The following is a 15,652-nucleotide window of genomic DNA, read 5'->3' as shown; positions in this document are numbered from 1 at the left end:
CTCACATCGCAAAAATTTTACACGTATTGTCTTCGCTACGACTACCTCTTTGTCAGTGTATTTGATTAATATTGTTCCATTAAACATATTATATATTTAATGTGACAATGATCTAAGTACTTATTAAAAAGTCGTTAAGATAAAACCCTTAAAAATTATATTACATTGTATTATAAAATCATAATCATATTATATTATAAAAATTATTATAATTATAATATATTTAATGCAATAATTTAAGCACTTTTAGCTTATTAAGCGTTTACGACAAAGTCGTTATTGTCAAAAAAGAACTCTTAAAAATCAAAGAGAAAGGGAGAGACGTTACGTAACGCTACATTTCTGGCGTTATATTTTCAGCGATATTTTCGTGAGCGGACCTGAATGGTGTGGATGCTTCTCTAAGGCCGAACGTCCGTGTGCCGCTGTGCGCAGACGATCATCGCCGGATTCTGCACCTGCCTGCGATTCGCGAGGATATTACCGCAGCACCCAGTGTCATCGTGGCCTTGGTCTTTGCTGGTGCGTCGATCCGCACGGCGTCGAGTTTGCTGGTACCAGAACGCGCGGCACGAAGCCCGACTGCGGTATGTTTTATATCATCAGCGCTTGGATAACAAATATTTAAAATGCTAGAATTAGTAAAATTAGCAAATAATTTTTAGCGCGTCAAAAAAATATAACGAGAAAATTAATAAGAGAATTTTGACTCTTGGAATCACATGTAGATTTAATACTTTGTTGCGCATATAGAAACAATGTTCAATAATGAAGGTTAAAATAAAAATATAATATTTTTTTCTTTTTAATAACTAAGTAATTTTTTTATCAAAATCCAAATCGAATCCGTCTTTCTGCAATTTTTAAGGTTGAATCCTGATAACAGTAATAACACGCAATTAAATTTAAAACTCTTGAAATAAATCTTGTCCAAAATTTAAGTCAAGAGTAAGATTTTGTTATTTCTAAATTATAATTAGTCAAAATCAATTGCAGCTTGAACATTATTCATCTATGTTTCTATCTTTGCTAAGCAACAACTATTTTTGATAAGCAATATTATCATGTTTGTTAAATACTATTTTTGAATCTCTCTCTCTCACTCTATCTCATTCTAATAATAATAGTAATAGAACTATAAGATTATTTGGAAATTGAAGATGTAAGTAGTATCACATATTCTTTTCATCAAGTATATCTACATCCCTGAATTACCTTTTAAACTGCTTTACAGACACGATTGTGAATAAAATCAGCAGCGGTGGGCTCAAAACCAACAGTGTAGATCTCGACGACGATGAAGACGGTGGTACCGACTCCGCTCAGGACCTTGAGGGCTCAGCCGATCAACCTCTAGATTTTTAGACACGTTAAAGGCGGCGGCCAACAACGGAAGCGCAGTATCTTTAATCAAGTATCTAAGAGCAGAGAATCGACCGCACAGTCAAAAGCGAAGAAAGATGCGCGCGCGCGTCCGCCGGCTTCAGGAATACCGCCGAGTTGTGATCAGAGGTGTTCCATGTCATCGTTTGGCCGCCCGTCGATCTTGTCGAGGTCGCGATTCACGCGCGACGAAACGAAACGTGAGCCTAAATGAGTTCCGAGAGCAACGAAAAAGCACGACGATCATTAGTTATGGGAAGGTCGGATCCGTAGCAAATCGCGCGCTGCGTAAAATCACCAGAGATCGTTGTCGAATCATCGTAACGACCTTTAGTCGCGTCCTTCGTCCCAATTAGGATGTTCCGATCAACATTAAACGTAGCAAGTGTCGTGCCATGTCGTGCAATAATCGCGTATGTCCAGCGGCAAGCGGCGTCTACAGTCTACGCAATCGTAGATCCCGTGCAATCGTAATTCCGTGCAATATCCAATAGAGTCCGTGTAGAGAGTACGCAGATATGGCCGAAAGTGTATGCACGTGTGTGAGGATTGCTGGTGACCGAGTAGTGAGAAAGGGAGAAAATTCCGCTGCGAGCCGCGCTGAACACCGACCGTTGGATTACCTCTGTGCCTGTCGAGGTATCTCCACGCACAATTAAATCTATAAATAATATAATTACGTATCGTGTATGCGTATACAAAACAGAAAAAAAAGATATTCGCGAAATGAGAAAGAAGGACGGAAAACGAGGTAATTTCGTCGTATCGACCAGAACTCACATACGCGTCGTGACACGTTAAATTGCATTTAATGGAAACAACAAGTGAAAGAACCCCATAAGCGTATGATTTCTAATCGCTAGATTAACGATGTCGATTTTAACGTTGAAACATAATGCTAATTATGAATTACGTAATAACAATGCAGCAATTGAAACGAAATTAAATTGATTGAGAAGAAGAGACACGAAAGCGGGAAGAAAAGACGAGCGGATGCGAATGTCATTCTGCTACTGTCACACTTGCACACGCTGGAACTTAGTTGAATCACTCGAAGCAAATAGGTTTTCGTAGCTCTTGCCACTTCACTTTCGGCTGTGTTTCGCCGAACGCGGTATAGAGTATCTCGCCGTTATTCCGCTTATTTATTACATTCTGTCGGGCAAGCTCAGAATGTTTTTCTTTAAGTTATTCTTCTTTTCCTCACAGCCGTCTTGCGTTATAAAATTACTATAAGACATACGGAATAAAGAACGACCTATTTCGTACTCGTTAATGATCTATTTAATACTACGCAGTTCAATCACGATCATAGGACGTCGAGCTGGTTGTTAAGAAGTGAGAGATCGCTTATAAAAATAACGTGAAGTATTATTATTATTTTATTATACATTGCGCGACTCGATTCGCGCAGAGATTATGCATTACGATTCTTTACGTCCGCAATCGGGACATCCATCGTGCAATGCTGAGAGTTGTTTTCTACGAAGCTAGAAAATGTTCGACGTCGTGATTCGTCTGCATTTACTGTAATTATAAGCATTTTTACTTACAACTTTTACTTAAAGAGTGTGTGGTACACCGTAGATATTAGAGTAACATGTAATCCGTAGAAAAAAGAAAAAAAAAGATCAGTGTGACTATGTGAATATGCCCCTAGCGTTAGAAGGCAATTTACGTAGAGATAGCCGATACAAAAAACTACACGTGTCTCATTTTTAGAATGAAAGTGACAATTCATTTTGCAAGCCTAACGCGTTTCACACTTCGACATGCATTCCTTCTACGAAGTATTCAGGGAAAACAATACTCGTCGCGTATTGATCAAAGATAACAATTGTATGTACTGAAATTTTTAAATATGTCAAACTAAATGTACAATTTTATTATCTTTTTTTTTCTATCAACGCGCGTTTTATTTAGATAACTCGTGACTACACTACGGCAATCCTTGCGATTTCATCAACTATCGACTTTTATAACAAATTGTGCACCTTTACATATATATATTTTTTTTAATTCAAAGAATAACTTAATATCATTTTGTCAATTTATCCATAATATCTTGCCTTAATGGACATGGCGTGTTAAACTTGCGCATTGAAGTATGTAGATGACACTTAAAAATATATCTACATATTTAACTGATAAACGACATCGTCCGCAATGAGCTAACGCATATTCCTTCCTGCATCGAGCGCAATTTGCATTCCGCCTGACTTATTGTACTGTCGACCTAGACTAATTAATATAACTACAAGCGAAACGTAAAATAGTTTTATCGAGTCTTGCATATTGTATATATATATGATTATATACAATGAAAATCATCGTCAATGATCTTCGTACCATGATGATTTTTTTAAGGTATGCACTTGATCAAAGCGTAAAGAATTTTTACTTCATTCAAGAGCTACCGTAAATATCTCACTTAATCGGTATTGTACATGTGGCTGTAAGAATTCTTTATGAATAAAGATTGTTGTAGAAATCGGGGAGATGTTCTTCTGAGCGTAGTATAGCAAATATAAATTTTATTTCTTTCGTTTCCAGAGATTCAATACAAATTTATAACAAGCAGAAGTGAACGCATCAATGTGAGGAGATAGCATGTATTCATATGTGTATACGTATTATTACGCATTTTTTAATAAATTGGAAGACGCTGGTTGTCAGTAGGCCGTATCTTTGCAGTACAAGATAGAAAACAATGCTTTTTTTTAGTATTTGAGGATAGCTCTTAAACTGCAACAGAAATACGTCATTTTCACAAATCTGATAAACATAATAATAAACCAGTTACATAATTATATGCATTTTTCAAGTTATACTGTATTTATGTTTGTATTCGTGCTGTATACACAGTGTATACTTTTTTTAAAACTTACCAGTTTCCTGAGTGCAGTATATCAAAACCTTCGTTGATTTTTTCAAACGGAAGATTATGCGTAACAAATTCGTCGAGGATCAATTTCTTTGACAGATATTCCTCCACCAATTTCGGTACGCTTTGTTTTGATTTCCATCCGCCAAATGCGGTCCCTTTCCATACTCGTCCTGTGACCAATTGAAATGGTCTAGTACTGATCTCTTGGCCAGCTGCGGCTACTCCTATTATTACGGATGTGCCCCATCCTTTGTGGCAAGATTCTAATGCAGCTCTCTGAAAAAGTAATTTTTGTAGGACGGAATTGTTCCCCGTAAAAAAAATAAAAATGTCAAATACATACCATGGTATTTACATTTCCAACACATTCGAAGGTATAATCTAATCCACCATCAGTCATCTCGATTAATACCTGCTGAATAGGTTTATCATAATCCTTGGGATTGACAAATTCTGTGCATCCGAAAGCCTTAGCTGTAAATAAGTATAAAAATATTTATAATATTTTATCACTCTTATTATAGGGAAATCCGTGAAGAATAAAAAATATACTTTTCACCGCTTCTTTCTACGAAAAATTAATTTTCATTGTTACACACAATATCTCGTTATATAATTTACCTCTTTCAAATTTAGCCGCGTTGGTATCTATCCCGATAATACGAGATGCCCCGGATTTTTTGCAACCGAAGGCTGCTGCAAGACCAACAGCACCTAAGCCCCATATAGCACAAGTGCTTCCTGGCTCTACTTTGGCTGTATTTAAAGCTGCGCCATAACCTGTAGATATTCCACAACCCAACAAGCAAACCTTGTCCAACGGTGCTGTAGGATTAATCTACAACAGTAGTTTGTAATAATTATATAAATGTTAAATTATTAAGACCTCTAGTGATTATGAAAGTACATATAAATACCTTTGCGAGGGAAATGTCAGCTACCACTGTATATTCGGAGAAGGTAGAGCAACCCATAAAGTGTGCGATTGTTTGTCCCTTGCATGTAAAACGAGATGTACCATCGGGCATTAAACCTTTACCTTGGGTTTCACGGATTTTACTGCATAAATTCGTTTTCGGCGATTTGCAGAATTTACAATCCCCGCATTGAGGAATGTAGAGCGGTACAACATGATCGCCTACGTCATTAATAGTAAAGTTAAAGAAATGTCAGCCAGATATAATTCGGTCAAAGGACAGGATTTAAATTTGACCGTGATATAATTTACAATTCAAAAGAATTTTTATAAATATAAATATGATCAGTCTACCAGGTTGAAATTCAGTGACACCCTCTCCGACACTCTCCACGATACCACTGCCCTCGTGACCAAGTATACAAGGAAATACTCCTTCTGGATCCAATCCATCCAGAGTATAAGCGTCTGTATGACAAAGCGCCACAGCTATGACTTTGATTCGGACTTCATGTGCCTTGGGTGGTGCTACTTCAACTTCTTCCAAGGATAAAGGCTCCTTTTGCTTCCATGCTATCGCAGCCTTGCATTTGATAACCTGAGAACAAGAATAATAAATTTAATATACTATAAAAACTGTCCAGTCATTGGATAAATCAGTTAAATCTATAAATATTATATATTTGCATCTTGAGGCACTGACTCTTTATTACCTAATTTTCTTTCCTTTATTGTTCATCTTAAATCTTTTAATTAATGACTTTTATAGTTAACTGATATAAATTAAAGTTCTTTTCTTAATGCTTCATAAATAAGTTGAATCAGTAGATATTGAAAATTATAAGTATCAAAGAGCACGTAATTACTCGAGTCAATTCAACTAAAAAATTATCTATGTAGAAAAGGTTATTAAAAGATTTTGGTAAATTAAATTATTTCATATTACCAAGTCCTATTTTAACTGTCTAAATACACCATTAGAATCAAATCCATCCAAAGATAACAAACGAGGAAAGATAATTCTTGTACAATATTTTATTTCGAAGAAAAGAATAATCTTTGTGTTACATGTTGCTTATATCACTCATATTTTATCACATAGAATATCATTTCAACGTAACAAAAGATATTTCAATAAAAGAAAACAGCAACGAGACGTAAAAAAAAAAAAGAAAGAAAGAAAGAAAGAAAAGGCGGAGTAAATTCAGAATGTGCGAACTCGTAGAAACAAGTGGCAATCGGTACTTTTCCAGCCGTGTTCGACATTATCCTTTCGAACTTATCGGGCACTATCTCTGTCGTTCAAAATGTTCAATCCAAAATTGATCCGGACTCCGGAGTTGGACCGGCGAACGAGGAAAACCTTAATGAAGAAGTCACAAATGTCACGACGGTCGACAGCTGCGCTTCAAGCGCTAATCCGATCCACCCGTCCAGACAGTCCAGGTTGCGACTGCGCGACTATGGAAAATCCCGTTCATTGGTCATCTCAGATCGCGGCAGACGACAAGAAAATACGAAGTCATTCACGACGCTTTTTTTCGACGATTGCGTAAATCCGATTAAGCGACTTTATCAGGCTCATTTTAGACTTCCCCGTTGAAATTTCACTTGGAATTCTACTATATCGTATTCACTTCAGACTCGTAATTTTTCTTTTCATTAGCAGATACAAAATGTTAACTAATGTCCATTTCTACCAATGTACGTAGATTGACTTTTTAAATCACGGTTTAACTTATTGCTTCCTCATAGAGGAAGCTTTGTTTATTCTTTAGTTGTTTCGCTTAAAGCGTATAAAATTATGAATAGAACACTGTCCCGTAGCGTGATTCTGTAACTCCTTAACGACAGTTTCAGTATCGTTGCGCAGGTATTATTTAAAAAAAGCTGCGTAACGATACCGAAACTAGCGTTAAGGATTCGAGTTACAGAATCCCGCCTCTGAATTCTAATCTAAGTGAATTATAAATCGATTTAAAATAGCATTTACGATTCACGAGCGCATTTTTCTTATTTTTGTTTTCGCACAGTTGATATCAAGGGTAAAAGGCCCACTTTGACGTAACAAAATATGATCATTATGTAAGTGCGTTATCAATGTCATGATAATGCATATCGTGTATCTGTATGATAATGCAATTTGTCTTTCCCTGACTGTTAATAGTTGCGAAATTTATATGACTCGAATTCCAATACTAAAGGGAGACTTACACTAAACTTAGATTATTTTAATCTGCGACTGACTTATATGGCAGAATTGCTTGCTGCAAAATTTTAACAATAATAATAGTAATTTTATTACGTACGTACAAGATTGCAAAAAAAAACATGAAAAAATGAGACATCAGCAAAACTACTGCTCTAATGTCAACCTATAATGCATAGATGGATGGGAAAATACATTGCCCACAATTAGAGCTTATAAAGATTATAAATTAAGATATTATATACTCTATAATTTACATATAAAAACATGATTTTTACATGATTCTTACTATCTCAACTTATACGTACATATATGTATACACATCACAGATAATAATGTAATAAATTAATTTACATGAATCAGAAAGATGGGCAGTTCTGTGTTAATGCTCAATTATTTCCATATGGCCTAATATACATAGTATAAAATGCAAGATGAGACTATCCGCATACTGTTTATTCAATAAAATGGATAATCGAGAAACTGGAATGGAATGTCTTCTTTTCCACACAAATGTCCGCACTATCGATGGACTTTCCTGTGCAGCTTCGGCGCGGGAAGCGTCTTGATGAGAGTGATGAAGTGAGCGATCAAGTAGCCAAGCAGCGCACCTATGACGCAAGGAATCGGCCAAGCTTGCCAAGGGCGATCCCAATCCAGAGGGATAACAGTTGCTCCTAGCCAAGTGCCTAATATTGTTGCCTGTATATTGAGCTTTACAGCGTCCGCGAGGATATTGCCCTTCTGGGAATAAGTCCCCGTGAGGAGGTCCAACGCATTGTCCACTCCCAGGTGCAAGCTGGTGGACACGAAGGTCAGGGTGATCAGCGTGACGACGAGCATCGTTGTCTCCTCGTGGTCTGTCAGCACGGGTGCGCCGAACAATACGATCATCACGTAGTAGACTATCGACAGAACGAGCGCGGTGAGCAAGAACTTGAAGACCTCCCTCAGACTCTTCGCCCAGGATCTCTTGGTCTTCAGCGAGGCCCGCTGCTCTATCTTGATTATGGTAGGCGCCTCCGCTTGCAGCATAGGAAACAGTAGCTTTATCACCTCAGCGAACGTAAGTATCATCAGCACGGGTAGGAACTTGTACTTGCCGACGTTGTACAGATTATCGTTGAACTTCACCAGCGTCAAGATCACAGGAAGGTAGATGCAGGTGAAAGAGCAGTAAGACAGCAGCAATCTCTGCTCGGTCTTGTTGCCGACCCCCATTTGACCGGAATTTTTGTGCTATCTGCTGGCGGCTTGATCTCTATTCGTGCTTAATCACCCGGTGTTTCACAATTGAACGAAACCACGCCGGCCAGGCCACGCGCTGATAGACACGCATTTGAGGTTAGGTCATCAGCTGAACGTCATCAGCATCAGACGATTAGACGAACGTCACGTCCAGCGCGGAGAAGACCTGAAATTTTCGTTGATCGCTGAACACCCTTGCCCGAGTATCACCATGGGTAAAAATAAGCAGGCGCAACGTACTAAAAACAATGCACGGGTAAACATTAATTATATGCAATCGCGTGACTCTGAGTTACAATAATAATTTCGTCATATAACCTAACCTATGAGCACGTTGTCGGGGTCAGTTCTTTGTAGCTGCGCTATGTTATGCTTCCTGAAAATGAAATAGGTTTATTTCGCGTTCAATAACAACGTTGGAGAGACAGAGAGGAAAAAATATTGTACAATCCTTTGATATTTTTTAGCCATCAAATAGCAGCCGCAGTGCAGAACTCTTGGGGGCCGCGGTGCCTAATTTTGTCGGGTTCTCAGCAGTTAAGGATGGAGGATATGTTCCCGTTCTACCTGGTCTAGCCTTGTGTTCCTTAAATGAGGTTGAGATGAACAGTGTAGATTCCAATTTTCAAGTAGTACTGAAGAAGATCAGCAAGAAAGATGCTACGACAAAGTATAAGGTGATGAGTTTGCTGGTTTAAGTCATTAATCACTTTAGATAAATTTTGTAAACTGATATATGTATGTTGATGTATGTGCAGGCGTTGCAAGAGTTTGCGACTCTATGTCAAGACGCTGAATTAGCAGCGGTAGAAGGTATGCTACCGTTTTGGCCAAGATTTTACTGCGCTCTGTCCATTGATATAGAGCATAGAGTGAGAGAAGCTGCACAATTGGCACACGCAGCAGTTGTGAAGCGTGTAGGCAAGGGTATAGCGATGTATCTGAAACAATTGGCCGGTGCCTGGTTCATTTCTCAATATGACACGTATCCTCCCGCGGCTTCAGCCGCCACCAACTCTTTCAACAGCACATTTCCACCCTGGAAGATAGTTAGCGCGATTGTTCATTGCCAGTGCGAAATTTTATTATACATTAGCAATAATATAATCGTGCACACAGCTCAAACGTTATCGACGCAAAAGTCCCTTACCAATGAAGAGATGGAAGCTAAATATGAGAGAGTACTGGCAGCAAATCTCCAAGGATACAGTTATTATTTCAAGAAAGTGCCACTTGACGAAATCGATAAGACCTTGGAGATCCACAACAACATTTTGAGCAGTTCAAGGTTTTGGAAACTGGCTAAACACGATGCTTTGCCAGTAAAAACAGCGTTTTTCAACGTGCTGTCGTCGATAATGGAAAACGCGGAAAAGTTATTACAAAATGAAAAGAAAAGGACAGTGACCACTATTATGAATAGCCTTGACGAATCCGAACCTGCAATTTTATCGGCTGTGTGGGAATCGATGCTCATAGCTACAACGAAAATTGACGACTGGCATCTCGTCGTAAATATTAATAAACTTGTACTCCCAAAATTATGGACCGTTTTACGATCTGGTGGCCAATGCTGCGCTAGCACTGTTTACCCAAATCTGCTGCCCTTCGTCAGTCAATTTCCGAAGTTTAATATTGATATCGCTGATCTGTATACGAATTTCTTTAACAACATGCGCCAAGGATTTTTCGTCAAAAGTGTGCAAATAAGCCGTTCAGAAACGCTCGCTGTGACAACGTCTTTCGTTGAATGCTTACGTTATACGATTCTCGTAAACGCCGAAAATGTAGATTTATGCGTTCGACTCCTTAAGGAACAGCTTATGCCTGTTATAGAAGCTTGCTTGACGGATAGTATCTATATGAAACAATTTTGTTTTACCGAGATTACGCATCTAATTCGGTATTGGAGCAAAAATCGTACTAATGAGAAATATAAGTCGTACGTTTCTTTAATGGAACAGTTCTGGTTTGAATTGCAGTTATTGTTCGACAAATTTATGAACATGCTGAAGGAGATCGCAGATACTACAGATATAAAAGATTCTCATATCGAATTCTTGTTAAATTTGAAGAATGTACCAGATCATTCCCGTAAAAAATTAAAAGTAAAATTTTCCGATCCAAGTGATTCGGTTGTTGCGAGCGAACCGAAGGTAAAAGTTACCGATGTTTATGCAGATCCTGTTTTTAATGCAGAACTTTGCAAATTTGTAAATTCTCTCTGTGCAATTTACTTTAATTCGATAAACGACTCTCAGTACATGGAATATATCAGGCAGCTGAATAAACTTATGAAACATTTTGCAAGTAGAGAATTAGTTTGCGCGTTTTCAAAATCATTTAAATTTAATGAAGACTTCTTTGAATTTTACGACAAGAGCTTGAAACCTTTATTGCTCCAAAAGTCAGAAATGGCTGAACAAATTCTTGAATTAATATTCCATTTTATTACATACATAAATGACGCGGAAAAGGATAAAGTTCTAAAATCATTGATCGAGTTAGATGATATTGCAATAACAAGAAATGCCATATATCGCAGTTTATCCGAATATAATAAAAATGATAGCGTAATTAAGAAATGGCATACACAAGCTAATATACCCAAACTGCTAGTTGATGTAGCCAAAAAAATTGCTTCATGCAATGATGAACAATATGATTTCGAAAAAAATCAGGATCTGATTTTATCAGCTTTTGAAATTCCGGAAATTAGAGATTCGTTAATAACTGAGGAAGGAGCAAATGAGATTGTATCGATTTTATGTGATTCATTAAATGGAAGGGATGACATTTGTTCCATTAGAGATTTGTTAGTAAATGAGGAAGGAGCAAATGAGATTGTATCGATTTTATGTGATTCACTAAATGAAAGGGATAACACTTGTCCCATGCAACTTATCGCATTTATTACGAAATTGATGAATTTAATGTGGAGTCATAAGCAAACAGTATCAAGTGCTGTGCAGATATTGGAAACACTTTTTGAATTGTGCACTCGAGAGCATGATGATTTGACTGCTGATACGGTCCGTACTAGTTGGAAAGAAGGATTCGTAAAAAGTAGTCAAATATTATCTGCCCTTGAATTTGATGATCTTATTAAGGGATGCGGAACTATTATCTGGAGCAAAATATATAATGCACATGCAAATTCTGTTAAGGATATATTGGTGGATTTGGCAGCAGATGTTTTAGAAGTTATAATTAGTAACATTGACAATACAAAATCTTATTGCGTTGAAGAAACTATTCTATTATTCCTAACGGCATCTGACATAAAATTATGGATTGGAGAGACAACCGCTATTGCAATATACGGTGAAGTGTTAACAGGCCATTTATACATGTCAAATGTTGAGAAAAATATACGGATTTTGCAGCAGCCTACATCTATCAATATAACGAACGACATCACTCTGGATAATACGGCAAATTGTTTATCATGGGCTTTGTTTATCACAGATTTGCTTAATAATTTGTATAAGAGACTGAAAAGCTCTGATTCAGAGAATGTTAACGTATCTTCGGAAGAAGAAAATTTCGAATTAAACGATTTAAATTTACCTGGAATCACGGAAATATTGATAAATATTACATATGTGGTTAGCATAGCAGATATATATAGTAAGCATTATAGATCCACCAAACATTATAATGATGTTGACAAGCTTCGTGGTTCGCTGAAAAACAGTTTTGTCAACTTGCGTAAATATTTTGCAAAAAATATCCACGATGATGTATTATCGCATATACGAACAAATCAGAAAAGTTACGGTTGTATACTACCATACATAATTTATACATATTACACTGAATTTTTCTCAAAAGATAAAACTGAGAATCCTACGGAGTATTTTAAAAATTACAGTAGTAATGAAATTGCAGAAATGTATGACGATGAGATGTATATGCAAATAATGCAAATCTTAAACTATTATTGGCCACAAAATATTTCGGAAATGTTATCGACACGCAACGAAATTTATGAATTAATTGCCACAAGAACTATGATACTCGACTCTTCCAAAAATCAATCTCCTTCACTTTATGATACTATTGTGGACAAATATATGTTACGTCACGATGATATTTTCGCGATTTTGGATCACGATATCTCTGATACTTCATGGGATGAATTACTTTTGCCACTAGAAGTTATAAGATTGCTTACGACAGTCGTTGAAAATATTTCAAATATAAATATTTCATATTCATATACAAAATATTCGTTGAAACACGAATACTGGGATTTTACCTTGATATCTCTCACAAAGTGGCAACAGTTACTTAACAACGCCAAACATGATTATACTGACATTAAAATAACAATGTTGATGACGACGCTTAGCCAATTGTATTATGCAGTTGAAGCTGTAATGAACATACATAAGTTGGAGCCAATACCAGAGTTACCTCCAGCACTCTTGGACGAATGGAAAGATGTAATTGCCGGCGATGTATATAGTGGCATTGTCCAGACCTGGATATTTTATGCAGATTTATGCAATCAGAATATAGATGCTGTAAAATCTGTCATACTATTGAATTATTTGGGAGAGGCAATTTGTACATTTGACAATAGCATATCACTCAAGAAATATGACGAACAGACTGAAACGATTGATTTCAACAATATGTTAAAGCTGTCTCTGAAATTACTGCAATCTCGTGTACCTAGTATTCAATTAGGTGCCTATTATGCATTGAAATATATGGTACCGGAACTTGTACAGCATGACAAAGCTCTGGTCGAGTCTGACAACTTCGATCCAAGCAGTCTTAATATTAGAAAATTCAAAGAAGCGTTGTTTATTACAGAGCAAAGTGTAAATGTAATGTTTATGGAGTTCAGGTAAGTTTCTGCTTTACATTAAATTTTAATTAAATGCATTATACGATTTAATATAATATCGTCTCTTTCAGATTGTGTGATGCAATTAGCTGCACAATCCAACCATTTACAGATTCTTACACATATACATTAGGATATCTGTTAGCATGGGCAATTGTACTAGATATCTGTGAAAAGGCTCATAGTGATTTACGTTATCAATATGCTGAAATGTTGAAGTAAGTATATTATAATGCACATTATCCATTTTTATGATTCCTTTTGAAGTCTTAAACATATATTTAATACTAAACATAAATTTTAGAAATAAACTTTTCCCCTGTTTGTTATTTAAAATCTTCAAATTAATGCCCGTGGACGTACTACAAGATAATAAAAATAAAACTGTGAAACTACTGGAATTATTTACCACTGCGCCAGTTTTTCGTTTTAAAGGTACTATTAAAATTAATATTATACTTGTACTTGTGTATAATTGATTTATTACATATCGTTTTATATTATACCGCAATATTGTAGAAAGTTGGACAAAGGAGAGATTAGATCATATTGTATGTTGGTTATACATGAACTGCTTACGGCGTCTACCAGTATTAGTTAGACAATGGCTGAGTACAGTTGATAGCAGAATCAGTGCAGCAGTAGACAAGATTACGAGTCATTATGTCAGTCCTAGGCTTTGTGAAGAGGAGCTTCTTTATAGCAGGTTACAATTGGCTAATGTTGAAAATATGCAGGTATGTTCTCATAAATCCTGCCTTTTCCACATACACAAGTCTTGAAAATTTTTAATTACTTAAAAATTTATGTTTATTTATTATCAGATTTAATATCATATGCCTGTTGTGTTGTTATAGGTAAAAGTGCATACAACAGCAAGAGAAGTAGTAGCCGTGTACCAAATGGAAGATACAAAATTGGAATTAAGCATAGTGCTACCACCAAACTATCCTTTAGGTAGTGTTCTAGTAGAATCTGGTAAACAGATAGATGGTGCGACAAAGGAGAAAAATTATCACATGGAACTCGCTAAATTTCTCACACATCAAGTAAGTCTTGCAATACTTATACATATATATATAGATTAAGAAATATGTGTTTTAATTATATTTTCTATTATAGAATGGCTCAGTTTGGGATGGTCTTCTAATGTGGAAGCGCAATTTGGATAAGAAATTTGCAGGCGTCGAAGAGTGTTACATATGCTTTAGCATTTTTCATATTAGTACATATCAAGTACCAAAATTGTCATGTCACACTTGTCGTAAGAAGTTTCATACTCGTTGCTTGGTAAGCATACATTATTTATTAACATTTATTATTAGGTATTTTTATTAAGTATGTACATATATATAATATACATATTTTCTCTTTTTTTTTTTCAGTATAAGTGGTTCAGTACAAGTCAAAAATCCACCTGCCCGATTTGCAGAAATGTATTTTAATCTGATTTGAAAAGGTTTTTGTACATAGAGAGAAAATATTAATGGTATAAAAATAAAGTAAAAACAATATAGTGAACAATATTTAACAAGAACTGAACGTATAATGTGATATAACATAAGTGTGTACAACAAACTATAAAACAATATAATCGTATGAAGAAATAATTGTATAACGGATCACATATCCGGACAACTTTCAGAATAGAGATAAGAGAATTTTTCTTCTTATTTATCATGGACTTACTGTCTGATAGTATTTCAAATTTCTATTGATTTTTCCATTTATGAGTTATTTTGGATACAAATCTTTATTGTATAATAAAAGTACGAAATTAATATTCCATTTAAGATACATATATATTACAAAATTAATTTTTAAGTTGTAAAGAAAAATAAATATAATCTTATGTTAAATTTATTATTAGCAATGTTATTTAAACAAAAATAAATATAGGAATAAAAGATACCTTTGATAATTCTTCCCTACCATATAAAATATTGGATCATTGAATCAGCATAGTATATCAATAAGTTTAACTTTTATAGAAATAGAATACATTTGTTACTGCATGATCATGTTAAAATAGATCATGTTTCAAATAGAAATTATATTAATACCGAATATATATATAAAATATATGTTATAGAATAGATCAAATAGTATACGCAAAAAATACAATATGTCGTTATGTAATATACATTACAT

The 15,652-nt window shown here is 35.7% G+C and overlaps 4 protein-coding genes across 4 annotated transcripts in view; 2 read left to right on the top strand and 2 right to left on the bottom strand.

Moving 5' to 3' along the window:
- Cow (Proteoglycan Cow) overlaps nucleotides 1-3,874 on the top strand; it is a 111,074-nt gene extending 107,200 nt beyond the window's left edge. The window contains exons 9-10 of the mRNA XM_071701945.1: nucleotides 361-587; nucleotides 1,235-3,874. Of these exons, the coding sequence (XP_071558046.1) occupies nucleotides 361-587; nucleotides 1,235-1,365 (358 nt within the window). The 3' untranslated portion in view covers nucleotides 1,366-3,874. The remainder of the gene's footprint in view (nucleotides 1-360; nucleotides 588-1,234) is intronic.
- Nucleotides 3,875-3,900: 26 nt separating this feature from the next.
- Fdh (alcohol dehydrogenase class-3 Fdh) lies at nucleotides 3,901-6,954 on the bottom strand. Its single transcript, XM_071701946.1, has 7 exons — nucleotides 6,432-6,954; nucleotides 5,541-5,784; nucleotides 5,188-5,408; nucleotides 4,892-5,108; nucleotides 4,614-4,744; nucleotides 4,272-4,546; nucleotides 3,901-4,128 (listed from the first exon to the last, which is right to left on the bottom strand). The coding sequence occupies exons 1-7, from the start codon at nucleotides 6,450-6,452 to the stop codon at nucleotides 4,104-4,106; spliced, it is 1,134 nt and encodes a 377-aa protein (XP_071558047.1). The 5' UTR covers nucleotides 6,453-6,954; the 3' UTR covers nucleotides 3,901-4,103.
- A 670-nt stretch (nucleotides 6,955-7,624) lies between these two features.
- On the bottom strand, nucleotides 7,625-8,616 carry Pig-f (phosphatidylinositol glycan anchor biosynthesis class F). The gene has a single exon (XM_071701948.1). The coding sequence runs from the start codon at nucleotides 8,614-8,616 to the stop codon at nucleotides 7,918-7,920; it is 699 nt and encodes a 232-aa protein (XP_071558049.1). The 3' UTR covers nucleotides 7,625-7,917.
- Nucleotides 8,617-8,764: 148 nt separating this feature from the next.
- On the top strand, nucleotides 8,765-15,364 carry Ltn1 (E3 ubiquitin-protein ligase listerin). Its single transcript, XM_071701943.1, has 9 exons — nucleotides 8,765-8,899; nucleotides 9,111-9,320; nucleotides 9,402-13,501; nucleotides 13,573-13,719; nucleotides 13,806-13,936; nucleotides 14,021-14,238; nucleotides 14,359-14,550; nucleotides 14,624-14,791; nucleotides 14,887-15,364. Exons 1-9 carry the CDS (start codon nucleotides 8,855-8,857, stop codon nucleotides 14,944-14,946), a joined length of 5,271 nt encoding a protein of 1,756 aa, XP_071558044.1. The 5' UTR covers nucleotides 8,765-8,854; the 3' UTR covers nucleotides 14,947-15,364.
- Nucleotides 15,365-15,652: the final 288 nt, after the last annotated feature.

This window comes from Temnothorax nylanderi, unplaced genomic scaffold (assembly GCF_030848795.1).
Source record: "Temnothorax nylanderi isolate EJ_2023f unplaced genomic scaffold, tnyl_v1.0 TNYL_tig0027_pilon, whole genome shotgun sequence".
NCBI classification, from domain to species: domain Eukaryota; kingdom Metazoa; phylum Arthropoda; class Insecta; order Hymenoptera; family Formicidae; genus Temnothorax; species Temnothorax nylanderi.
This window is presented reverse-complemented; position numbering and strand designations above follow the sequence as displayed.

What these genes read in the sequence shown, in the direction of transcription:
- Fdh (XM_071701946.1), bottom strand. Translation starts at nt 6,452, where the DNA reads ATGTCGAACACGGCTGGAAAA. An exon ending in CTGACATTTCCCTCGCAAAG is followed by an intron (nt 5,109 to 5,187) that starts GTATTTATATGT and finishes CTACTGTTGTAG; the next exon opens with ATTAATCCTACAGCACCGTT. An exon ending in TTGGAAATGTAAATACCATG is followed by an intron (nt 4,547 to 4,613) that starts GTATGTATTTGA and finishes TTACTTTTTCAG; the next exon opens with AGAGCTGCATTAGAATCTTG.
- Pig-f (XM_071701948.1), bottom strand. Translation starts at nt 8,616, where the DNA reads ATGGGGGTCGGCAACAAGACCGAGCAGAGATTGCTGCTGTCTTACTGC.
- Ltn1 (XM_071701943.1), top strand. Translation starts at nt 8,855, where the DNA reads ATGGGTAAAAATAAGCAGGCGCAACGTACTAAAAACAATGCACGG. An exon ending in CTAATGTTGAAAATATGCAG is followed by an intron (nt 14,239 to 14,358) that starts GTATGTTCTCAT and finishes GTGTTGTTATAG; the next exon opens with GTAAAAGTGCATACAACAGC. An exon ending in AGTTTCATACTCGTTGCTTG is followed by an intron (nt 14,792 to 14,886) that starts GTAAGCATACAT and finishes TTTTTTTTTCAG; the next exon opens with TATAAGTGGTTCAGTACAAG.